At 37.0% G+C, this 27,734-nt stretch overlaps 1 protein-coding gene across 1 annotated transcript in view; it reads left to right on the top strand.

Moving 5' to 3' along the window:
- Positions 1-4,076: 4,076 nt before the first annotated feature.
- The window catches only part of LOC117294919, a 39,267-nt gene continuing 15,609 nt past the window's right edge, over positions 4,077-27,734 (top strand). Inside the window, exons 1-2 of the mRNA XM_033777467.1 lie at positions 4,077-4,139; positions 18,680-20,619. Of these exons, the coding sequence (XP_033633358.1) occupies positions 19,296-20,619 (1,324 nt within the window). The 5' untranslated portion in view covers positions 4,077-4,139; positions 18,680-19,295. The remainder of the gene's footprint in view (positions 4,140-18,679; positions 20,620-27,734) is intronic.

Below are 27,734 nucleotides of genomic sequence, written 5' to 3'. Positions count from 1 at the left end.
AAACATCATTTGTAAACCCACATCAATAGTGAACACTTAAATATTATGGGTTTGCAACTTCAAGGTATTGAAGCAGGTTGCTCATAATATTAATGATAAACAGTTTATTGATTGCGACTTTAACCCAAAACAGGGACTTGAGGTACTAAGGTACAAATGGTCTGTAGAAAATAAGATCAAAAATTATTATTTCAATACAGAAATTTAGTTGTAGGCATACACTTGGCTACAATATGGACTGATGTTAATGTAGTATACTGGTGATGTTCAGTTTCTTCACATGCATTACAAAACCCTGCACTTTGAATTTATTCATGTTTTAAGACACTCAATTTGTTTCACTTTGCATATATAATAATTCTCCTCATACTCTTCTTTTACTTTTATCTCACACTCACACCCATAGAATAACTATATTTTGTGAAAAACAGTGGATGAAACACACCTCTTGGATTTTCCAAGTAGTGGAAATAGTGGTAAATGAGCAGCAGTTTAAAATTGTGCTATATGCATCATGTCACTTTGTGTTTTCCATCTGGAATTACAAAGATTGATTAATTTGTATTTATTGAAAACTGGAAATTCAATGCACTTTTATATTGCTGTAAAGGTTGCAGGAATCCTCGCTTTTTATTGGAACCATTCTTGTGTGAAAAAAAAAACATCATGAGCATTAGTTTCACCAATCAGTTGTCAGTTGTCAGAGTATTTCATATACAATATCATGTGTGTCGTGTGTGTGTTTGTGATTCAGTACCCTTGGTGTTTCATTCAAATGTGAAACCAAATCAAGATAACAAAAAGTAGATTTTTCTGAATAGTTTTTTTTTCAGGGTTTATTCCACTTTCCATAACCTGACATAAACCAGCTTAAATGTTATAGTCCATTAAATTGTACCATTTGGTACAATTACCAGCAGGCCTAAAATCCACTCATGCCACCCACAGCAGTTGGTGCAGTGTCTGAGCTTTTGCTATGGTGTCCTTTGAAAAGTTCCCATCCAAATTTACTTTTTCCCCTTACCAAAGAAATATTGTAATAATTTGTTGTGCCCCTCCCAGAGTCAAGTTCAGGGCCTGTACTTGCAAATGTCTTACTTCAAAGAGAGGCACAATACTAGGCAATAATCATCAAATAATGTGAAATTGTATGCGCTGTAGGCCTTGAACTACGCTGAGGTAAGGAGTAAGTAGCCTTCATGCCCCCAGGTCAATCATCATGCATTGATGCTCTTGAGGTAATCCAATAGAATTTTAGATTTTTCCCAATAGAAGCTTATCAAGTCCATTTTAACCACACTGCCAAGAATGTTTCCCTTCATTTAGCAAATGCTACATAGAATGGAGCAAAAATATTGTCCAAAGATAGACTTCCCATACACAACTCCCCTAACAAAAATGGAGTCGGCTAGATCTAGGTATCGACTTCTCTCTCTCAAACTAAGAAAATGTTCTCACAGCCCAATGATTGGCAATGGCAGTGCATTTTACTACCTCAATATTTCATAGCCAGCGAATGAAGATTTTAATAAATCAGCGCCAGTCTGTAGGTGTTAGATAGATAGATATAAACGTTTATTCAATGTTGCAAATAGTGTATAATATAGAGTAATATGGACAAAATAAAAGTAAATATAAAATATATTAAAAGATGAAACAATAAACAAAAGGCAACATCTAGGTCTGGGGAGAAGCACAGCTTTTGTTTCCCAGCCTATGAACAGGCAAACCAAAAAAAACAGACATTAAAAATACAGGACAAAACTAACAGGACAAAATTGACAGGTGTAAGGCAGAAAATAAAGCCGTTACAATTTCTACATACAAAAATAACATCAGAATCTTAGTATTCATTAAGAAAACAAGTTTTAAGTTTTTGGGTAAAAGTTGAGAGAGTACACAATGATTTAAAAGAGTCATCCAGACTATTCCAAAATAAAGTGCCACGCTGGACAACACCATTTTTAGACAACGAGGTTCTACGATAGTTAACATACAGATTTTTCCTAGCAGCGCTATGGGTATAATAGGAGTGGATGTTTGAGGTAAGTGTAAAACTGGAGTTGAAACAAGCAGGTAAAAGATTATTCATATATTTATACAAAAACTTTCCTAAGTTAAGATGATAAAGGTCAACGAATTTTAACAGTTTTAAATGTTGTTTTTAAGGCACAATCGCCTTTGGGATAGACACGGTCATCAAACTAATTTCAGGTCACATTTATGCATGTCTGAACCCCAATAAGAAAATCTGAGTGGGTCTCCAATTGCCACTCTAGCATTTGTAGCTTAAATTAATCCCAAGACGAGATGTTGTGTTTATCCAGACAAAAATCAATGCATCTCTCTTCTCTTGGCACTTTTTGGATAGCTGACTTGATTCAAACAAACTCTATGCTTGATGTATGATCGCATCAGGTTGGGAGATCTCTGCGTGATCGGCCATGCATTTTAAAAACAATTTGTTTTCACGTTTCATGTTTCATGCCTTACTTTATCTTCAATATGATCAATATAAAATCAACATACTCGCCCCTATTAGGGGGAAAGATTCCATACTCAATTTGATGTTGGAATGGCACTGTGATTTGCCAAGAAGTCACTCAAACCTAAATTTGTTTTGTATCAATACTTATGTGTTAACTTACTGTGGTTACAGCTGTTTCCAAGTCTGCATTCAGTCATCACATTCAGCATTTGCCAATAAGTCTTTCACCGCTAAATCTTTAACAACATGTTGTCAGTGTTGTAGCTTTTTTCAAGTTGGTATCAAATTATCATAAAAGCTTACTTTTATATGACTACATGGTGTAAAGGTAAAAAAAACCTTTAGTAATTAACTATCTTGAGAAATGCTAAACTCAAACAGTCTTTACTTTTAGGGACACCATGATCTTCACACCAAATAAAAATGCTAAAGATTTGAAAAAAGGTGTATGTTAATGCATGAATGTTAATTTGTTTTCTGAAATTTATTTGTTTTCTTGATTAGATACCCAATTGTTGTCTAACAAACTCTTGTTTTAAAAACGCTTTTGTTGTCTCAGCATTTTCTTCAGTGTGTAGGTAAAGTGTTCCAAGTACACAGGTTACAGATGTGAATTTCCCTCTAATTGAAGGTTAGAATTTGTATGTAAAGAGAGTAATTTTCTGAACCTCAGCCATGTACCTTGCAAGAACAAATCAATAGAACAAGATTTAATAGACAGGTGAGATCCAAATTTGTATTTGAGGTCCTCTCAGTAATTCCTCTTCTGTCAGTGTCACATGTGTGGTGCACTCTTCTTAAGGTTGTTGGTTATTGCAGGATTGCGATGAACGGTTCGGATATGATTAGAGAGAGGGCGGGTATTTCATCCATAATACAACCAGTGTTTTCCCAGCTCTCTCGGTTGTGAGATTGCCCGCCTCGCATTTGCAATATCACTTTATTTCTGTGAAGGTTTATTGAAACCAAATTGATGGGCCAGAGTCTCTTCATCATAAGTACCTAATGTTGGGATTATGCAGACCAGAATTGAGGCATAGGCCTATAGTCAGCTGCAAACATATACTGCATCATTTTATGTGCTGTGTTAGGATCCATCAGCAATTCATTTTTCAGTTGCACTCTTATCTTGGGTGAACAGTCGATGCTTTACAATGCTGCTCTGACGCTATAGCCAATACTATCAGCACTGGTGAGGAGCTTAAGACTAACTGTAAGGGGCACCATTGATCTTCATTTCGTACCCAATGTTAGGATAAGCAGACCAGAATTGAGGCATCTGAGCCGCAAACACATACTGCATCATTTGGAATGCTGTGTTTGGATCCATCAGCAATTCATTTTTCAGTACTACTCATCAGTCCATCTTGGGTGGACAGTCGATGCCTTACTGCTCTACTTCTGCTCACAGCCAACAATACCGACACTGGTGAGGAGCTTAAGACTAAGTGTAAGGGAGCCCTCTATTGGGCGACCTTCTCTCTCCTTGATGCCTGCATCTCGACTAGTGTGCGAGTGTGACACCCTCAAACGGCATAATGATGCCTAGGATTCACTAGTGACTCTCTTGCTGGTGCGTGTGGTGTCAGCAGTATTGTAACATTGTATTTTAACATACGACCATCTCATGACCTGACTACTGTAAACCAGGGTACGTTTCTCTCTGTGTGTGTCTTTTGTGTCACTGTCCACATGTGTGTGTCATCTATGTTGATAAATTTTTCATACTCTGCCATGTGCTTGGAATGCATTTTTTGTTTTTACTGGCTGGTCGGACGATCTCCTTATTAGAGTAGATGAGACTTAATTATTTTCCTGCATGTTGAAGAATGTGCCTTGGCTCATTTGCTTACAATTCATATTATGGCTGGCTGCATTTTTGTATTCACGATAAACTGTATGCCTTACGTTGTCAATACTGTAAACAAATATAATGTTGATGTCTCAACAAGTCCAATAAAAATATGCAAAAATATTTGTTATGATTTTATTTAATCGAGCCAACAGTTGGAAAAACCACCGGTTACAGGCACGGCAATAACAATATAAAGTCAAAAAGGAAAACATTAAATTACACTACATTACTTTATTCAAACAGTTAATACGCAAACATTTATTTATGCAAACAGTGTATCTTAATAAATAAAAGAAATTGGTAGATGCGCGCGCTATATAAGACTTCAGTATTGTTATTATTATATTTAAAAAAAAATCTGAAAACATCAGACTCAACTGATGAATCATTCAAAACAAAGTCCAGAGCAACAAATCTATCCTAGTAGCCACATTTCTTAAATTGCCTACAATTAAATATTAGAAATTACAAAACTTTAAAAAGAGTTTTAAAAAATGCGGTGAGTTATTAAATACCATATTTGTTGTTGTTGCTGTAAAGATGTGTCTTGCTTTAGTTCAATACATCTAAATTGTTGTCTGAACAATGAATAAAAAGCAATTGCAATGGCAACTGTATATCTCTTTTATTTAAAATTGTGAAAAGTTAAGATTGAAATGTTTAGCATTTGCATCAATTTTATTTCCCAGCAGAATGAAAGGATTTTGTGTACAAAATTTACTGAAATCTAAGAAGTTATTCAATCTCAAATAAGAATTTAAATTAAAAAAAATATGAACAAATAATACCATCATTTAACCTTACCATCATTATAAAGTTCCATAAAATATAACGCACACAAATTTAAAATATAAGCATAAATAAAGTACATATAAAAAGTAGAGAAAAAAAAGAGGAAACACAAAATCGATACTATATTGGATTGTGAAATCTCAAAGTGAAATTGAGATTATCGTCCACTACATTTAATATTATTTGTAAGGATCAAAAACCTTACAAAGGCTGTCACGGCTGCTAGCTTTTTATAGTATAAAACACTGGTGTGATTATAGTAGAAAAAGAAAGTAAAAACTCTGAACTTCAGACAGAGATATATTGTATACACTCATTTTAAATAACAAATTTTCAAAGCAAACAAAAGTAAAACAGTTAAGAACATACTCTTTAAAACAAATAAATTCTTTTTTGAAAACAGTTGATCCAGAATACCGACTCTCACCATACCTTAAAGGGCCCTGACTATTTTCCCCTGTGAGCCTCATTTTGGTTACATTGATTGAAAAAAAAACAAGATTATTGCAAAAAAATTGGTTTTACCCACATACCAATGTGTGTTAAGCACTGTCTACTCAGAACTTCCCAGAGTTCTGTGAAAAAAATCCACATGCAAATCACTCAGATGAGATTCAAACCAATGACCTTTGTATTGCTAGAGCAGATGTCCTACCACTAGACCACCAATCTAGCCTGGTGGTGACTAATGGCAGTTCAAATCCTATGTGGAATATTGATCCTAGGATTATTGGACTATGATTAAAGGTCAGATCACTTCAGGTATTTAGCTTAATTTTGAAAAGTCTACCCTAACCCTAAGAAAACAAGGTGGCGGGATTTTTCATTTATATTGCTTGTGATAAACATACGCACCTGGAAATACACACATGTATATCTATAAATACATGTATGAGGAAGATATGGTGGTATTCCCAAGCGTTCTGTTGAATGCACATGGACCATATCTTGAGTAAATACCCGACCCCCCTGTTCTGGAAAGCAGAACTTATATTAGAGCTGTTCAAAGAAAGAATGTGTCCTGAACACCTTGTGTATGCCACTGCAGCATGCAGGGCCATGTGTGCTTAGCATGCTAAGTGGCAAGACTCAGCTGGTTTGCTTGCCTCTGAGAAAAGGTAAATCTTGTTACTCTGATGTCCGGGATTACCAACGGAATCCATTTGTGAAATGCTAATCTTATCAGAGGACAGGAATCAGGTTGAATAAATCAGCGATTTGTTCTACATATTCGATAAAGAGATAAACAATTCTGTCAAGATAACCTCCAGGCAATCTGGTTGGGGCTGTCCAATATCCATCAAAATCCCTCAGCATATGGTAATTCAGGATCATATGTTTTGGACTATGATAAGATTGCTATACGTTGACACATGTGTTGTGACACATGTGCTGGGACACAGGTTGTTTTAAAAAACCATGGCTTGTGTTTTTGGCTCTGGGCATTAGGCAAAGCCATGGCTTGTGTTTCAGCTCTGGCTGGGGCAAAGTAACTACTTTTGTCTTGGCTCTGGCTCAGGTAAAACCATGGATTGTTGCCAATTTCATAAGCAGAAAAAAATCAACATCACCAAGCACAATTTAGTTTTAGTCATTGAGAACAGAATACCCGGGGTCGATTTCACAAAGAGTTACTAGTCCTAAGAGATATTAAAAACTATAAGGCTAGACCTAAGTTAACCCATCCTAACTCAAGAAAAGACTAGTCAGAGACATGATGAAACAGATAATAATTGTCTCCTTTTTCAACAAGTTCTCATTTGCCAACATATGAAACCGATTCCCCTGATGGTAGTTCTAAGGTAGTCTGCTGAGGATGAGTTCGCTAGTTAAAAAAGCAAAGGAATACTTTGCCTTCAAAACTGAGTTTCTGTGTGTCAAATATTAATGATCAAATTGGTAGATCCAAGAGCACTATAAAAGCTGTACTCTAATTATCAGTTGTATAAAAAGATTGAACAAAATTATGTTGATTCTTTGTTTAAAAAAAGAAAAAAGAAAAATGATTGAAGGCTGCACTAGAAGGCTGTGAGGAACAAAAATAAACTTGAACAAAAATATTTAAAAAAACCGGAGTGATTGGAAAGAAAACATTCTTCACATCACTCAGGAGGAGGCTTATTTACGTGAAAAAGCATCCATCAGCTGTTCATGTAGTTTGGTATCAGGTTTCAGTTTGACCCAGTAGTATTGAACCTTTCCTCGCATCTCACAATCATGTCTTACAGTACTCACTGTGAATAAAAAATCACACACTTTCGACTGACAAGTTGTACTGCTGCTCTGAATATCAAACAAGAAACAAGAACGAGAAAGAAATTTGTATGACATCTGAATTTAAATTTAGTATTCCATCATTCCTAAATTTTGGAACAGGAAAAAATACTCTTGACCGATTAAATAACTCCTTATGTCTTGTTAAATGATAAACACAAACAATTATACCCCCCCTTCAGTCGTTTTTTTTTTGCTAACCTAATCCAGATTCAATTTTAACAATTTGGCACTCGGGATGCCCAGACAAATTTGATTTGAATCCGCTGAATAAACTCAAGCTGTAACGCAATGTGGGACACACCTCTACAATTATCTATTTAAGTGATTATTGGTTTACCCTCAAGTGAAAGACAGGCAGTATGCTCCTAATCTTTTAATACTGCTCCCTGTAGTGAGTGTTCTCTCATTTGTTTTCTTTGAAAAAAATTTGTCAAAGAAAGTCTATATGACCAAAATTTCAATGTTATCTTTTGTAAATCTTAAAATCCTCCTTGTTCCAGTCTAAGGAACTTTCTCAAGCTGTGAGTAACTTCCAATATCAGTTTTTGTAGGATAAAGAAGGGCATTGTCTGACGTTGTTGAAGGCAGCACAATAACCGGATTTGTTGTGCTATTGCAACAAATGCTTCATCCTTACCATATTGTTTTTATTGTTTTTTAAACTCTCATTTCACTTGGTGTTTCTGGGTGACTGTCGGTTATTTTTGAATGACGTGAAAAGACTGTGATGCATATAAACATAAGTATGAGTAAAAACATTGCAGAAAATCTCACATATGCCACAACTCTAGACACGCAAGGCCCAAGTTCAAGTAAAACAAATGTTTTGAGAAAAAACGTTTACTCCTCTACAAAAGGGTATCAAGGGCGACCCAGTTTCTGAAGTTCCAGAAACACCAAACTTAACAATAAATGAGTAATGGAGTCCATCTGAAAAGTACCTCAAGTTGGTGAAATTGAACTTTGGAGAAGAGTAATTGATCCCCTACTTGAGATCTTCCTTTATTATACGTCTTGCCCTAACCTGATTAAAGTTGTATGACATGTGCAATTTATTGCTACATGTATAGATAGGATTTCAAGTTCCTTAGTTTATGTTAGTTCTCTAGTGGATGGTGTTCCCATTTTCCGGGGCACGATGCGTTGTTTTTTTGTCCTTCCCAGTAATAGAGGCAGATCAAATTTTGAGTAAAATGTCTGGAGAATTTGTATCAACAGTGACCATGTGAATGTCAAAGAGCTTTCGGGGGAAACACAATGTGGCGGCCCAATACATACGTCCACATAGACAATTGCATACAATGTGAACCTCAATAATACAACTGGTTGTGTTAGATGTAGTACAATACATAATATTACAACAGGGTAAATTGATTGTTGCAGTTTAATGCATTGCATTATATTAATTTTCCTCTCAGTGACACTGTATACAATACTCAACTATTGACATTGACATAACGCACCATATGCACAAGACAGAACTTTAAAAGAAACATGATAGGGCTACATGTTACAATTACAGGCTGTCAATTCCAGCCGATGGATGATGACAATCTTGACATTAACAAGTAAAATGGTGCTCTCAACCTTTCCTTTGTTTATTTTTATAACCATTTTGTCGGCTAAAATAACCATTTCATCGGCTAATAGTCCTATGACTCCTCGATCATAAAATCATTCAAATTGAAACACATCCTTTTCATTGTAACGTCAACACCTCCTCATATATCTTGAACATTTTCACCTACAGAACATTTCCATCACTACACTGTATACCTTCTCTGGTAGCTTCAGTGACAACAGCTGATTTCTCCCCTCCACCTGACTATCCAATCATGAATCCTAAATTATGACACTGTCAGACCCCTGCACTGCATGATACACACAAGGTCATCCTCAATGCTTGTACTCATGTGGAATATTATGATACAGTAAACCTCTATTAAAGTTCAATGGCCACGCTACATTTACAATGCCACGCATCAAGTTGAAGGGCGTATTTTGCCATTAAAACGTGTCTCAGATGAAACAAACTCTAATTAAGAGTCTAATTGAAAGTATTTATCCTTGTACAATGTAATTGCATCTCGTGCTGGAAGGCTTACAATTATTTAACATTATTGGAGGAATTAGTTGTGAACCTAAATATCTGTTGACCAGTGGCATGGTTCATATTTCCCCCCACAATATAAAAAAATATTAAAATATTGTCAATCAAGAGCGACCAGTTTAAAGAATACAACTATAAAGATATACCAAGAACTAGATGAGGTCAGGGTGGATTGCTTTCTAGTGGGGCTAGGGCAGGGCCATGTTTTTCCTTTTCCTTTAGAGCACTGTATAGGGCACTGTTTTTTTGTGTGGGGCAGTGGAGGGGGGACACTGCAAAATGGAGATGGCATGTGAATTGGTATACAACGTTGGTAATTGTCAAAGACCAGTATCCACACTGTATGTCACCCAACACACACCTATGAAATAGCCCCCAAGTTTAGGTCCAATGGTCGTTGGAGTCATGACAGAATATTGGCAAATACATAATGTAAAATGATTACTGCGAGGATACAACTACTTGTGCTATTTATTTCTCACAAATTCTAAAGCAATACGGCAAAAATATTTCAATGAAATTTTTACTTCACCATCTAAATACCATGTAAGTTATGTGCAAATCTGCAATTTGTTCATGCTAATTTTGTTATATCTTACCAATGTTGTGTAACCATTTGGTTGATGAAAATATTTAAACAAAATATTGTTTTTTTCTTTTGAAACTGGCTAAAATAACCATTTGTTCTTGATTCTTGGTTGCATAGATCCAAACACAGAAATACTTATTCAATTCAATAAACGTTTATTCCATACTCTTGTTGGAAAAAAAAACAATTTAACTGTGAGAATTTAACTGTACATAGAAATTTAACAAAAAATTACGTGCATTAAATTATACAAAAAAACCAATATAATCTAAAAGCAAATAATAAATTAATAACTAGGAATTAACTATGTACAAGACAAGACTTATCCATGAAGACATAATACGCAATTCAGCCTAGATGTTGTACATGTCAGTCATTCTCTCGAATTAGTCTATAGTCAGTTTAATTCTATGTGCACATCTCAAGGTTCCATTATGGCAATCTCTAACAATACTAAGGCAAGCTGTTTTCTTAAAGGAGAGGTACTGACAATTTACAAGAGACAGCAAGTTTAACAACTGTTTCATGCTCATGTAAGTAGTGGGTACATATTGAAATGAGACTTATTTTTGCATAATATTTGCTACTTCTACCAATCATCCTGGCGGTAGGTCCATCAGGAAGGCTGTCATACAGTAACTTGTACTCTACAGAAAAAATTTTAACTTAATTTTTTTTCAAGCAAGACAAAAGAACCATTTTAAAACTGTGCAAGAAGCACAACAGATCTGTAAAACATAATGTACTTTTTAAATGGATCTTTTGCTGGGAAAATTTTGTAAAAAATTGAACGGATTTTAGTCGTCCAAAATAAAATTATAATGTATCATCTCCATCAAAAGGAATCACCTTGTGTCATCACCTTGAGAGACCTTCGTCCATGCAGAGGTAGATTGACAATGCCAATGAGGATGTTTTCCGTTCATCAGGGGAAATTACCCTATACCAAGCAGGCCTGGAATTTCATTTTTGAAAGGGCAAGGCCATTTTCATTTTGCAAAAGGGCTCTTCCATTGTAAAATCTTAAAGTCTATGGGGAACTTTCGAGGGACACCAAGGCCAAGACCAGGAACAAAGAAGGTCAAGGCCTCCATGACCTGCTTGTAATTCCAGGCCTGACCACCAAGACATGAGATTAAGCATGATTTTTTAGTGGTCTCCCTGAACCACCTTCAGATTTTCACAAAAGAGGGTAATTTGCCAACACAGAAATTTATGTTTGGCGCTTGTTGTTTCCAAATCTTTAGAAATTATAATTAAAGTTATGAATAGAATCTGTAAATCTATGTTATCTTGCAATTCTAATAATAAACCACATGGGAAACTGACTGGGTTAATTGATATGATATTGGTGAAAAATGAAGAACAAACACAAATTTACTAGAGCGGGATTTGAACCAACCAGATCATTGTGCCGGGGCTCTTCCAACTGAAAGTTTGAATTTTCATACAATCTCACACCTGGAACCAGAAAACTTTCATAAGTGAAAAACGTTCTATATTGAAATTCACTCTGTAAGGTAAATCTTTGCTTCATCTGTTTGCAAAGCTGTTAAAAAATACCACAAAGAATGGCAAGAAATATACATTGGCAACTAAAAGGCATACATCAACTAAAATTAAGACAGCCAGGCATGCTAGATATGAAAGCATTGATGTCAAAAATCGTAGGTAATGATTGCATGGTGGATTCCAATTATGCAGTTTAATCCTTGACTTAAATCATCTCAGCTACCCCATATGCAAAGAGCGCTGTGGGCAATCTAAATTCAATTCCTAGACTGTATTATGTTATTTCTTCCTTCTCCAGTCAACATAATTTCTTTTCAGATCTGTCTGTTCACCCCTCTGTGGTTTCATCTGCTTTTCCTGCTTTAAAGAGTCATTCTGTGCTACAAATTGACCTTTTCATCTTGTTCCGTCTGTTTGGCTATTTCTAGTGTTTGGTGTTTTTATGCTGACTCCTTGCTTGCTGAAACTTTTAAATACAGCATGCTCAATTCAAATGTCTTTTTGTGTTGTTTGTGTTTTGAAGACTAACGTAGCACTGTGTGTCCATTGTCCAACTTATGGGTGCCACCCTTGTAGCACAAACATATTTTGCTCATATACACATATTAGTAAATAAGGATGAGGGCGATACATGCCTTGACTTGAGGGCATGTTGCTCTGTTACTTAAAACAAGTTGGTTTTCTCAAAAGTGCTAGCAATTTGGATATAACTTTTTGGTAGAAAGTTTTTACATTAATTTACTTATTAATTCGAACCAACTTACCATGTAAGCTCTCAGATAAGTAATGATACGGTATGATACTGTGTGACAATATTTGAAAGTCTTAATGTCAATTTTGTAACTTAAAAAAATCAAGTTTGTTAGATGCTCTTTGCCTTTGAAATACAGCAATAATTCTCAACAGATTAAATATTTTTTAATCTGAAATCAAACAATCCATCTTTCTTAGATTGGATTTCTTCTTGTAAGTAAACAGGAGGCTTCTTTTTACACTCTCAAAACACTAATGTACACATATCTTGTACATGTAATCCTTATAACCACATACACTATAAATATATAGTTGCGCCGATAATCCCGCAATTTGGATGGGCAAACAGTGATGTTCCCAGTGGTGACATATTGATAAACACAGAAGACAACTTGACTCAACATTCACAGTCAGTGTCTGACACTTTATCTGCCCATGCCTCCTAGGTTCGCTGATAATGCCTCAGAGGCAACCGAGCAACATTTTTTACATCTATCTGGCGCTGCCAAACCACAAATTTCCGAATAGCTGAAATGCATTTACTCATAGTTCAAGTCACTGATGAAGATTACCAACCCCTGCAAATAAGTAGTCAGTATTACAAATGGCCCCAACCTTCTATGCAAAATGTGTATCACATTTAGAAAAAGGTGATGTTGTACATCACAGCCCTGCAGCACTTTTTCAATGTTTTCCTTCTAAACATTCAGTTGGCCTATTGATTAAAATATTTCAAAATTGGTTTCGCAAGTAGAAGATTGAAGAAGAAAACCTCTTGAACAGCGACAGGGTTGACTTGACCTTTTCCAGCACAATCCCTCAAAACAGCATTTCCCCTGTTTCTATGTTTTCATAAAAGTGCATTATACACCATTGTAAGTCAGAATTGAAAAAAACAAAAACATTCCAGTTGCTTTTCATTTAAATGATAACACATTTATGCAGGTCATTATTCCCCTTCTCTCCTCGATCGATCCTCTCAACCGCTTTTTTTTCATACGATTAGTGTTTGGGGCATGTAACATTAATAATGCGGGAGGGAAGTCGATACTTCCGCATTGGATATTGGAGAACACTTAAGAGTCCACAGACCCCTGAGCAACATTCACCCATCTGACTTTCAAATGCATACTTTGATTGAATTTGACATAAACAATTGTTTGCTCCAGTTTAGAGAAACCCCAACTTGAGGGCATTGTGGATTGTCAGTCAAGTTGGGTTTAAGGATGCGTTAGGTGAATTATTTGAGTTTATCTAGCCGTGAGATGATGACTACAAAGACACTCACCAGGGCCAAATTTCATGGCTCTGCTTACCGCAGAATTCTGCAATTGCGATCACTCATGATGAATAAGCGTGACGGCGCGATAAAGGTTGGATTTCATCCATTGACATGATCCCACTGGGATTTGTCAATAAGACTCCACACCTGAGAAGAAAAGAAAAAGGAGATCTTGATTCATTTTCTCATATTAGTTGTATGGGACAATTTATGCCATCTCAGTACTGACAGGCAGATCAATGGTGACCTTGTGTTGATATATCCATCGGATGTATGCAAAATGTTTTAGAGTCCCCCATCCTGCTGAGGTCAGAAATGTAATGTCATTCCAAACAACCATGCCTTCTCTCTAGAAGGTTACCCATGTATGGAATGAAGAAATGATAATTATAAGATCTGGGTCACCCCCCTTACCTTCAAAGACACATATTTATGCAAATAAGCGAAGGGGACGATCTTCATTAGCAAATCTCAACACAGAAGAGAGGCACTAAAAAGGGGGGTTGAATTTTCTCACTGAATTGTGAAGGACTCGCTCATGAACTTCAGGTTTCTCTCTCTCTTTCAATACAGCAGGGGTTATAAAAAATACCATATACACAAAGTGTAGCCATTAATTATTCAGTAAAGAACCACAATACAAAGACGTGTTGATTGAACCTGTGCCAGGGTCGTCCCAATTAAATATTCACAGGATTATTGAGTCCTCCCTCGATCAATTTTGAGCTAATTTGCCTAAAAGCTCTTAATAACATTATGGAACATTAGCAGGAACATTGCAGCATCTTTGCTTTCTAGTAGTTTAGGTAGGGTTTGTAGTTATGTCTACTGTAAGAAGCAGTTTATACATTAATATTATGGGTTAGGATGGAATGGTTGAAATAGACAAGATTTTGTAATATGTTACAGCTATTTGCAAAATAAATAGTTGATGGCCTGAAACGTTTTGACCTTAGCAGAGTCTGCAGCCTCTTTATACAGTAGGTCCTTTTGGCTGGTAAGCAGTTTGCAGCAGCTAATTATGTTTTTCTCAGCTGTATATTATCTCAACAAAATGCGTTTTTGAAGCTGTAACTGTGTTACTGTTGCACTGGGGATTATCATTTGCATATACAAATTTCTGAACATTTGAAATTTAATATGCTTGTCAGATATTGTTTAATATTTCGCCCAGATTTAGTGTGACCACAAAGTAAATGTTGTGTCCTCACAATATTGTGACATCAAAAGGACGCAGGCTGAGTGATAAATCAATGACACCTGGTGAAGAAGCTCTTATCGGCCTTAGGTTGATTTCTTGTTATCAATTTAGGATGGAACTTGGAGATTAGCGTTCCTTTTTCTTAACCTTGGGTGCCGTTCTCACTCGGGCTATGGCTGTGCGTGTTATTTCAGGTTAATCATTTGCAGTGATCACTAGAAGCTAAGTTGTTGCTCAGGGTTCAGTTTCATAGATTTGCTGACTAACAAATAAATATACTATTCAGCACTTGAATGTAAACCCCCCCCCCAAAAAATAAAAAAAATATATACAAAAAAAAAATACAAAATACAAAATGTTTCATAGATTAGAAAAGGGCTGAAAGGGAAGGGTGTACCGGTAATTGGTTTAATAAAGATGCAAGGCTCTTGTGCTCTTTTGCTGGTCATGTTTTAAATGAGGGGTTATAGAATGGTGACAAAGTCTGAAATGGCCTTCTGCCCTGCACTGTTACATGTAAGCCAGTAATTCAGAAGAGTGTAACATCCGTGAAGGTGTTCAATGTTGTACTTTCATTTGATAAGTACAAAGTGTATACATTCACTCAGTTAAGGTCTAAAGTATTGAGCCTAATTATTTGAAGTGCCCATCGTTAACGATGTATGACCGGTGCCTAGTTTCATAGAGCTGCTACCCACATAAATTTGCTGGGTGTTGAAAGTACATATAACAATGTGAAAACGGTTCTCTCTGAAAAAAAAGTGTTTTTTTTTAGAAAGAGGTAATTATTGTTGCAACTTCGATGACCAACTGAGTAAAAATGTTCACAGGTTTGTTATTTGATGCATCTGTTTGGATTCACCAAGTGAGAATACTGGTCATTGACAATTACTATTAGGTGTCCAGTGCCTTTAAGCATTTCTGTGAAATTAGGCCCTGCTGAAGTGATCAAGAAAAGCCCAGTTGGAAATACATACAAATATACCTTGATGGTATAACATAGCATTTCAGCCGTCGATTTCACCAAACTATACCTAACTTAAGACTGAACTTAGGACTTAGAACGTGTCCTAACCCTGCACTGTAGCATGCAGACCTTAAGATTAATCCTTAGTAAGAACGAGTTACTTGTCCTAACTTGAGATAGCATTAGTCCTAGCGTTTCGTGAAATCGGCTGCAGGCGTGTTAAATAACTGGATGTTAAATATTACAAGAGCAATTACAAGAATACATGATTTTCAAAGAGTACATCCAACCAATCTAAGACACCTGTTTAGGTAATCCTTACTGCAGTCATGCGGGAAATGACTTGTGAATGATAATGCGCTAGATTGGTTGAATAATTAATGGAGAATATATGCTAAACAGGCCGTGTACATGAACGTTCATAACTTAGTGCTCAGCAAAAATATTATTTAAGAAAAAGAGAAGTGGGAAAACCCTATAAACTTTTCAGAATTTGAAACATAAACCATGGAGTTTTATCTAAGTTGTTGCCCAAAAGGTGGAAAAATACAGACATGCTTTGCTAAAGACCACCAACAAACCAAAATATCACACAAAGATAATTTACCATTGTTATTTACCTAACCTCATTAGCACAGCTTGACTCAGACATGGTAAAAAATATGTATAAAACAAGATGTAGAAAACAGCAAAGTGGTGTTTCTAAAAGAAATATAAATGTGTACAAACATTTCTGAAAATCATACGTTTACACATCTTGTTATAAAATGGCACACATAACAAATGACCGTGAGAAAGCCAAAGACTTTAAAGGAAACAAATCAAAAGTCACACAGCTTTGTTCTGAATTTAAAACACTAAACAACAACATAAAGAAGCAAATAAATAAAATAAACACAACAAGAAAACCAAGCATAAAAAATCAGACACAGTGTTCCTATAAGAGTTTTAAAACATGCACATTTAGTTGTACTCTGTATCCATTGAACTGTTGTAAACAAAACTGTCAGTAAGAAAAAAGGTCACACGACGAGAGGATTGTTATAACAACATACTCTGACAAACTACAAGTACTCCACTGGATGTGACTACCCATGTCAAGTACCAGCAATGGTTCTGACATTTTAACATCTTCATGATATTTGCATGGATGAAACGGCACTGAATAGCAAGCAGGTGTATGCTAAATCGTAAGTGCTTGTTACCCTGACCGCCATAATCATCATAAAAACCAATCATCTATAAAACCGCCTCTATACAAGTGTGACAGTAGTGTTCAAATAAGCACTTTTAACATTTCAAAGTACATGTGCTCATCATGACGAGATCCATTTGGAGACTCCTGAATAGGCGATTCAAACAGGTGACCTATATAGCCATGTAATGTGCTCGTATGTAGGCATTGTAGGCACTCTCATCACGGTGTCCTCGATCATGTTACAGTCAAAGACGGCTTCTTGTGGTAACGACCAAGATAGTCAGGAAGGAGACACAAAAATCAATAACTACTACTGATGCGGGCAAAAAGCCATTTTTTAATCAGATGTGATGTTTTTTTTCTTACTAGTCATCCTCATGCATTCTTACTTTGAGTCACAAATCAGTGGGGGCGTCTATACTGTTGATAATGTAGTTTGATTGTTGAATCACTGACTTCCCTGTTGCTCTTAGTATCTTTCCTTCTCAATTTACTCTCTATTAACAACCCATGGTCTGACTGTAGGGCATGTGGGGGCAGTAGTCAATAACTACATGTAGACGGCCTACCTCCCTGATGATAACTTTTGCATTAGCCCCTTAATGAGTACGCATTATGTTCCACTTGGAAAGTGGGTCTCCCTGCCTAGAGATTTGTTATTCCAGAATATTAAGAGACTTTACAGACAGTCATTTCGACTCCTTGGTATATTTCACATCAGTGCATAGCAATGTATACACATTGATTCACTAAGTGTTACACATCTCACCATCGCTCTCAAACAATTCATCTTTTTTTAAATATTGACAAATAGGAAGACGCCAATGTAGGGCTAGTTATAGCTCATTTGGTAGTGCACCGGCACATTAATCTGGAGGTTGTTGGTTCAAGTCCCCCTGTACTGTATTAATCTTTTCTTTGTTCAACCATTAATCTTAAATTCACATTTTTGTTTAAATGGTTGTGAAAAATGTACATTTACTGGACAGTTTCATCAACTTGGCCCAATTTCCATAGAGCTACTAGAGCTCACAAATTTGCAGTGTAATTTTGCTCAACCATAAAAATGTCGCCAGCCAGAATATCATGTAAATAAAACCCTGTAACTTTTTTGCTCTTGATATGAAAATGTAAATTATTACTTTATGCGATATCTCTTGAAATCAGTCCCTGATGAATCGTTCAGACGATTCTTGTTTTCTTTTTTAATTGTTTTTTGCCTGTTTCAATACAACCTAGACAGACTAACGAGACTAATACAATAGGGTGGCACCCAAGGATATGGATTACCGAAGCTGTACCGAAGATGTACATTAGTTAATGTAGCACGAGATTCATTATGTATTTATTACTGTCTAATCCCAAATGGAATGTTGCATTCTGCATCTCGTCTTGTCTTTTTTCCCCTCTTTTCTCTGTGTGTGTGTGTGTATGCATTGAACAGTGCGGTCTAAAAGTGATCCCAAACCACCTGCCTTATGAAAACATCCCAGTGCTGGATAACGATCCTCCATTTGCATGCATGGACACTTCAAAGTTGTCAAGTTTCTCCTTGGTCCTGTGAATTTATCGTACACTCTATATAGTCTTATACTTGTTATTGACGTATTATTATCTTTGTCTTACATTGGTACGTGTTATATATTTTACAAAAGGCGCAGCGATCAAGTGGACTCCTGGTAACGAAGTGGGATTTAACGGAGGAGGAGTGACTGTTGAGAGACGATGATCTGAGAACAGTTAAATAAATAGCCAGGATGTGGACCTTGGTCACAAGTGAAGTATCTGTTCAGCCGTCATCGACGTTGATTTTTTAATGGATGTACAGTGTAATTCATGCCCCCTGTTAAGAAAGGACCTACATCAATTACTTTATGAAAGCCCACATTGGGTCATTGTCCGATAACTTGATCATTCAGCCGTTGCTATCCTTGGATTTACCGTAGCTTCGACAATAACAATTATCAGCATCCTACACTGAACAGGTACGTGGGGACAACCCATAAACTAATCACTAGTAGTTCATAGAGACTGCATGTGTATCTTCCAAAGGCTCGGTTTAAATTTACTAAGTTATGATGCTACATTGATTTTCACCACCGCTCTGTACATTCTGCGAGCATGAACAGTGAGATTGGATTGAGTTACATATGTTGTAGATTACAGTGTGGCTGACTTTTCTTTAGATTGTTATTGGTGTATCATATTGAGGCCATTAGATGATGAGTTGGATTGATTGATTTAGAGCCACCGATTTTTCCGTCATCCCTGATGGCTCACACCTGTCCAGTACAGAGTGTGCTTGATATGGATGTACCCGTATTAATGCGGATGTCAACTCTACCAAAGACCACCCAGCGCCGCAAGATACCAGGCAGGCCTGTACGCACACTGGCACGGTCTGAGCCATGCATTGAATCTTCAACCTGGATGTCATCTGAGGCGATCCGACCCCCAGTGCTCACTGAAAGAAGAACCAATGGTCAAAACTCTGTTGGGAACTCGGACACCAGATCTGGTCGTTCTGTTCCACCCACAGCGAGCACAGAGGGGCAGATTTTGGCTGTACAGCAGCATCTTATGTGGCTGGAGGAGAGATTGAAGGAATTACAGAAGATTTCTGACTACAGAGAGTCAGGTAAAGGTGGTTGCACAGAAGAGAAGGCTTCTGGCTCTAACTACTACTGCATTACTCAAGGAGTTGACTCAAACCCCGGCACCTCAAATAACAACTCCCCGGTAGATGGCATCGACTCCACCGCTGCTATGACCATCGGAAAGGAAAATGGAGCTCCTCTTTATAGCAAACAAACCACACAGAAAAAGAGAGTGTCTCAGGGGGTTTGTACTGTGAAAAGCATTCCTCCTATGGTGAGAATCGACTCCCTGGATGCTCCTAATAATGTATCCACCGTCCTGATGGATGATAGATACCAACCATATACAGATCATTCTTCAAATCGTGCATTTCAAAATTTGGGTACCAACTCATCCCTGTCCCGGTCACCGTCCCCTAGAGTTCACCTCAGGGGCTTAGATCAGCTGGATGCAACCAGCACACTTTCTGCTTCTACCTCCTCAAATCTATCCCCGCTCTCTCAAGATGAACACATGGCAGTTCGACCTGTAGGATTTGCCCAGAGCATCTCGATCTTTGGACCGGAAGGAGGAAGCATCGGGGAGGACATTTGGGAGTTTGACGGCTGTGATGAGAACGCCCACTCTACCACCACACCCACCCCATCAGGAATGGATTCTCTATGCTCCACGAATGCTACCACACCAAACCAACCACCAGCTGCTTCCCCTTCTGCTTTCCACCTCGGCATGCAAAGCTTGAATGTGGATAGCTGGAGTCTGGACCCAAGTAGTGGTGTGCCACCGAGCCCTGCTTTATCCAATGTAAGCAATTGCGTTTTTGAAGGAGATACAACCCAACGACCAGATGGGGATGGGTTTAATCTGAAGAGGCTCAGTTCTCAGACCCCAACAGGAGGCACGCCCTCACCAAGATCCTTAAAGCCAACATTTTCCTTCACTTCCAGTATAATCTCCAAAGCTAAAGCACGCATAGCAGGACGCGCAATCAAAAAAGGTAAACAAATTTAATTATTCTAGATCAATCTTCATTCTTGCTATTTTGTTTAATCAATTGAAAAGGGTTGCCATCATTGACACATGTTGCACTGTTAAGATATTTTGCTGGCATTTCTTTTGTTCACTTTCCTGATGCACTTGTTTTTGCCATCTCAATACTTAGAATTAAATACACACAATGTCAGGTATTTATGTTCATATTTGTAAGGTGGTGCCATGTGCTTTGAACCACTTGAACTTGTTTGGAGTCATTTGTAGTTTATACTCAGACCATAGAAAGTGAACTTTTTTATCGACATGTACTGTCTTTATTTGGTTTATAAGAAGACGCAAACACAAAACACACACCCCCTAAAAAAAAACTGATTGTCACTGTGAGAGTACATGTAAGTCATTTGTAACTGCCACAGTGACGTCCGTGCCATTCTAGTTGCTAAATTTACATCAATTTAAGCACGCATTATACTTGTAGCTGGATACTGTGATATATTTAAAATGTATGAATTTGTAGATCAACAACACCAGGTATAGGACAGATGGATTTGGGAGGCAAATGACGAAACAAACGAGAGTAGATTTTTTAAAATGTTTTTTTTATGTACTTATGAACGAGCACTTGAAAAAGACATACATTTTTTAGCAGTTACATGTGTATCAATCATTATACAAACCCATTGCTTGGTCTTTTATTAGCTCATCATCCTTGCCTACCTAGTCTTTGATGGGGGTGTGCATCCAAGCAGAGCGCCAATAATTCAACAATTACAGTTGCTATGGTAACATTTAGGTACATACATATATGGAGTTCTGTGTGGTATGTGCACACGAGCGTGAGTCGTTTCTCTTTTAAGAACTTCGCTATGGATGAATCATAACATAAAACTTTCATAAATCATAATCGTGCTGTCTGTGTATGCTTGCATTTCATTTAAAAATTTGATAAATGGTTACATTTCTCAGGAAACTACCAGACCAAACCAAGGGAATAAACCCTATTAGTGATTCCAACGAAGGTAGAATAGGCACATTAATTGGGAGGTGACTTGTTCAATCCTGCTTTAGTCAATTCATTAATTTATTTTTGCAAGAGGTAACTATTTTTGTAATACAAGTATTGGATATGATATCCAACATTGGATGCATAACGAGTGCATTACAGCAGAATATAAGCGGAGGTAAAAACCTGGACTAGTAGCAAAGAGCAACTGTTTGCGTGTAAGGGGTAAAAATAAAAAAACAGAGATGTTCAAAATAAGTTTTGTGTAAAGAAGGCTCTTAGTCTTAAGAAACATTTCAAAAGACAATCCACGTCTAGACTTCATGCCTGATGCTTCACTCTCGATTGGGTTGCCTCCATGCCCCCTAGTCATTGCCTTTGTGCCATTGAAATCCTGCAGTAGAAATTCACAATTTCCTCGTAGGGTGCCCTTTACCAAGGAGAGGATGCCTTGGTGCCCATACCCTTTCAAAAAGGAATCATGCATGGCTGAGAACTTACAGACATTTGTTCATCATAAGTGTTAACTCTAGATCATGTGATTCTTCAGAACATCAACATCCAGTTGAGATGTCACTCTACTTAACTGGAATGGAAGTCTGCAGGAAATTGAAGGCATAATGTTCTATGTGCATGGCTTAACCTGGGAGCCAGTAAAGTGCATCATGTATGTCATGCCTAAAATGAACAGAGGATTATTATTATTCCATGTACAATTATTGAAGGGGGCCCTTTTTGGGAAGAGTGGTATTGCTCCTGTTTGTGTTTGAATAGTTATTAATCAGGTAAAATACCTACGCTTTTGTTCTAGTGTTGAGGTCATCCGCTCACTGGTACTTGTGATGAAAATGAAGATTTAAGAATGATTATTTGATATTCCTGTGTTAATGGCTATGTACTCTTTATCACTGGTCGATGTGAAAGTTTGCTATAAAAGCAGTCAAGCGAAGGTGATGATAAAGTAAATTGCAAGGAATTTTGGTTTTAGTTGTGTGGAAAGACTTGTAAGAAGTTGAGAACACAATAAATCTGTGAACTATCAGTTGCAGAGATGAGACCCTATATGCATTATTTCTAAAGTTGCTCATGCATGTTGAATTCAGTCAAGAAGATTGAGATCTGACTTCTACTAGTGGGAAGATCAAGATGCAGTGTGTGAAATAGGCTTGTGATCAGTGTGTAAATTAGCTCTCTGATGTTTACCAAGAGCAGTGTGCTATTGTTGCTTTTTTGTGGTCTGCTACACGTACTTGTTCCCTCACATCTGGGCCCATTTTCATGAATCCTGTAAGGACATAAAACTTGTAGGCTAAAGGACATTTAACCTTATTTTTGTAAGCATGAGTTTGATGGGTGTAGCTATGCTTTAAAACCCTTTAGATGCCATAGTGGCCACAAGCAGCTCGTAAAAAAATAGCGGCTGCAATTGGCTGCAAGATTTGACTTATTAGTTCCATTTACAACAAGAGGTCATAGTGAAAGTCTCAGCCAGAATTGAAATTATTTAACATTTTCCATGTTAACATACTATACTTGTAAAAGTGAAACAGAGGTTCTGCCTCATATAAGTTTTTTTGGGGGGAGGGGGGGGGGGGGTTTATGCTGAAAAAAATGCAACATAAAAAAAAATCAACAATAGTGGCCACGATTGAAAGATTATGATACAGAAATGAATGGTCTACTGAGGGTTAAGCAGCTCTAGGAAATTGGTCACTGTGGCATTCGATACAAAATGTACAGAGACATAATTAGTTCCACCCTCTTTAGAGTGGCGACTGACATTTCATAAATCCCTAAGTATTAGCAGGAACTCCCTTGCCGATGCTCCATTGGAAATGATACTCAAACTAAATTCCACTGAAATTGTGTCTTCACTGCTGAATGGCTTCAGCTTGTTTCCGATTGAAGGAGAGCGGGTTGATTCCAAATTCACCCGGTCACAGTCTGCTAACGAGGCATGCATGTTATGGCATGGGTCATGCTTGTGGAATTGGCTTTTAATTTGTCTGCGCATTTAAATTAAAAGTTACCCTTAATTTTGAAATGGCTCAGCGGAAAATTTCCAGCGGAACAGTGTATAAGTGCAACTTTCAAGCCATTCACTAAAATCCACTCTGCCTAATTGCATAGTTTATAATATGAGAAGATCTGCCAACTCTCCTTTATTCTGTAGACATCCCCCCCCCCATTTTTGAAGTCTCCCTAATTATGGAAACTGTGTCCCTTTTATGTTCAATGTAATACTAAATATCTCCGCCAAGACCCTTAAGACTCTGCTGGGGTCGAAATAGGCCACTGTTTCCTAATCACAGTCAATCAATGTATTAAGGCAATCGATAGCTGTAGTAAATTAATAAATGTTGTCATAACTGTCCTCACCCCACAGTGTATGAAACAGCAGTAAAATTATTCAAAGATAATAATTATTAGTAATCAAATTTTTTGGAAGCACCGGTATTGGGCGCTCACTGTGCTTGCTTGCTTTGCAAAACAACCGACATAAAAATAAATGAACGATGACTGAAAAGAAAGTGACCGTCATGACAACAAAATGTGAAAAGGCCCTCACATAATTTGAAACAATGGGGATGGATTAATTTGGAAATAGATTTTAAAGAACATTATGTGTCCACTCAATTCAATTTGGAAAAAAAAGGTTCAAGTGAAAGAGAGAAACTATGTTTAATGAGGCATGGGAATGTCTTGCCAAACGGAGTTGTATGCCTTGAATTCAGACACCTGCAAATGCAAAATGGGATTTCAAGTGGATTGTATCATCCTTTTTGATAAATCCCTAGCAGGATTTTGGGCTTGAATCTCACCAAGTTGTCATTATCTTTTGGCAAGACTTCAGGTGAACTGCATTTTTGTATATTAATTATTTATTGAAATTGCAAGATAATAATGGAAGAAAAAACACTCTTGTCGCATGAAGTTGTGTGCTTTCAGATGCCTGATTTTGATACCTCGAAATCTAATGCTGAGGTCTCAGAATCAAATTAAAATATTTTAGTGGAAAATTACTTCTTTTTTGAAAGAGCTGTTACTTCAGAGGGAGCCATTTCTCACAAAGTTTTATACTATCATTAGCTCTCCATTGCTCGTTACCAAATATGTTGTTATGCTAACAAAATTTCAGTAAAATTTCATTACCAATAGTATCCTGTGCCTTTAACATCTCTAGTACATCTCATACTATTTTCCTGGGAATGATGAAGCCTCAGGTGGTCATTAGTATCAATTACATTATGTTGGTTTACTGTCATGGCATTAATAAGCATCCCCAGCACTGTCCTCGACTCTGTTCTTCATTTGTTCAGGTTTGTTACAGGCAAAAAATTGTTAATGGCATGAAGATTCAACCCCAGCAGAGTCTTTCTCAAAGGCTAAAAAAAGAGCAAGAGTGTTTGTTTCAAACTAGTGATCCTCGGCATAAGGATGATTAGATGGGAAGAAAAAAATTAACACAAAGAAAGACTTCCATGGTTGATTATTGCTTGTCAACTTAATTAAGGCCACTTTTATATAGCAGGGTGGGAGCCAGAACTTTATGATTTGTTTTTACCCATACACCGATGTGTATGAAGCACTGTAAACTAAAAATCCACAAGCAAACCACACCGGTAGGATTCGACGAGCCCAAGCTTTTTACATTGCTATCGAGCAGATGTGTTACCATTAGGACACAGAGCTAGCCCGGTTGCTAGAGGCAGTTAGAATCCTATGTGTGAGCAGCGCGTACCATAGGTTTGCATCAGGGATAAAGACAAAACATATTTACACAAATAAGTTATTGTACGTTGTTTTCTTTACTTATTTCCTATCAGCTCCTTGTTTGTGTTGTACGCATCATATAGGGAATCAGAGTTCAGTAGCAAATCCCAGGGTATATAGGGCGGTGATGCGACAGTGCTGTGCTGTCTGTTCAAATAAATAAAGATTCAGTGAGAGTAAAGAGAGAGTGTGTGTTAAGTACTGTTAAAATAAATGAATATTTACATTATGAGGACCGTTGAGCCGTTGCAGCCATTAGGTATTTAAATAAGCACACACCGCCATGTCTGTCATGTTTGTTTAGTGACGTGTAAAGATTAACAAACTACACCTTTAGAGACAAAGTAAAATTATTCACCAACCAAACAGTAGAAACTGAACCACAAAGTACTGTTCTGAATCAGTTAGATCAACTCACTAGCTATAAGAATCAGCTATAATCAGTCACAAGTCACTGTGCTGAATCACCTAAAATCAAATCAAATCACTATCATCTAAATTACAAATCACTGGTCTAAATCGGTTAATTCACACAAAAACTTAGCTGATTCAAACCTATGCTTTGTGATTCACAAATCATAGTTGTTAATCAGCTTATACTCACAAATCACTATTTTGCATCAGCTAAATCAATTACAAATCAATGTTTTTAATCAGTTAGTTCAGTTCACAAATTCTGGATCAGCTAAACAAGCTAGTTTGTCTGTAAATTCATGCCTAAAAGGTGGTGTTTGAAAACAGATGGAAGTCCCTGTGAAGCTGCTCCAGGGCAGACTGGTCCAGAAATCTTGATGACATTAACATAAGGGTAAAGTGTTGCATAAATCACCCCCAGGAAGTATGACATGACATTCATAAATATTAAATCAAAGGGATGAATCTACCAGAGGGAATTGTGAAAGGGAAGTTCTGACAAGATGTTGTAAACTCATGATTTGTTTGTCTTTAGATCAGAAGAACTCTGAACTTTGTTTCAAACTGGAGAACTGATGAAGCAGAGCACAAAATTAAGATCATCGTGATGACCGATGTTTTTGGTAAAGATTAAAGAGAAAAAAGAAAAAAAAAGGAACACAAAATCATAATTCAGATATTTGTTCATATTTTAGCCCAAGAATCTTTTCTTCTGATAATAAAAAATCTTCAGAGAAGGAATAATCTTGATCATCAGTACAACCCTGATTGAAGTACTGTACATACATGTATGATGGTAACTGTTGAGTGACTTGGCTTAGCCCAGTTTTTTTTTCATGTTGAAATGACCGAGGAGGATAAAGGTGTCTGGATTGAGGGGTAGAGATTATGTGTCTGCTTTCAGACTGATGAATTTGTCCATCCCTTCTACCGATTTTACATTTGTGCTGGTAACTTTGTCATGGATATTAATCTTTACATCTGTCGTACCTGCCTTTAGCTCTGTTGGTTTTACTGGGTTAGGGATGATTAATCAAGTCCACAGGCCTTGGATTTGATGTCTGTGCATTTAGGGCAGTATTATGACCAAAGTTCATGAAGCTCCTCTGTCGATGACAAAAGTTCTGAGCAAATTAGCTCAAATTTTATATCACAGGATATTGTGCTGTAGTGGAAAGGGCTTTTTGAGATGCACTCAAATTTGTAAGTGCTGGCAACTCGTATTAACACTTATATAGGCTTGATCTTATTCTCACACCTGTACTTGCCATTTTACTCATTTGTAAACAAGCTTGAATGCATACATGTGCTGCTCATATGTCCTTGTGTATTTGCAGGGTTATCCCCATGCATACACAAGCAAGCGCATCAGGCTGATAAGGGCAAATTTTAAGCTGATACATGTAAATTTCTGCCACTACGCAAACAGTTGATGAAATCTAATTTCCGAAAACACAAAAAACAACAAAAAACCTGTAAATATAATGCTCCAGATTTCACAGTGGGGCTTTTAAAGTACAAACGTCCTGACTACCTGAGACCTTGTTTCAATTCAGCGTGCTTCAACAAATTATTTTAAAAAATTGGGTCCAGAATGCCCCACAGTTTAGAAAGTCCTAGGGGAGACCCCCAATTTGCAAATGTATGTGCAGCTATGTGCGTTACTAAAACTTGCTTCAGACTCTGATATTCATACCCATATATTTATGTAAATAGTTTGAATTACTAATTAAAAACAAATTCTGTTTCGATCATACATGACAAATTTGACAGCAAGTTTAGGTGAACATTCGTTAAAAAAAAAGTGCCCCAGGTTGTAAAATCTTGGCAACATTTCTCATGCCACCACAAATAAAACAAAAAAAATCACTGGACATTACATTTTTTTCTCCTCCCAGCATAATACAAAGTATCCATCTACTAAAACG

Source organism: Asterias rubens, chromosome 9 (genome assembly GCF_902459465.1).
Source record: "Asterias rubens chromosome 9, eAstRub1.3, whole genome shotgun sequence".
NCBI classification, from domain to species: Eukaryota; Metazoa; Echinodermata; class Asteroidea; order Forcipulatida; family Asteriidae; genus Asterias; species Asterias rubens.
Note: the sequence above shows the minus strand (reverse complement) of the source record. Positions and strands in the feature narration are given on the sequence as shown.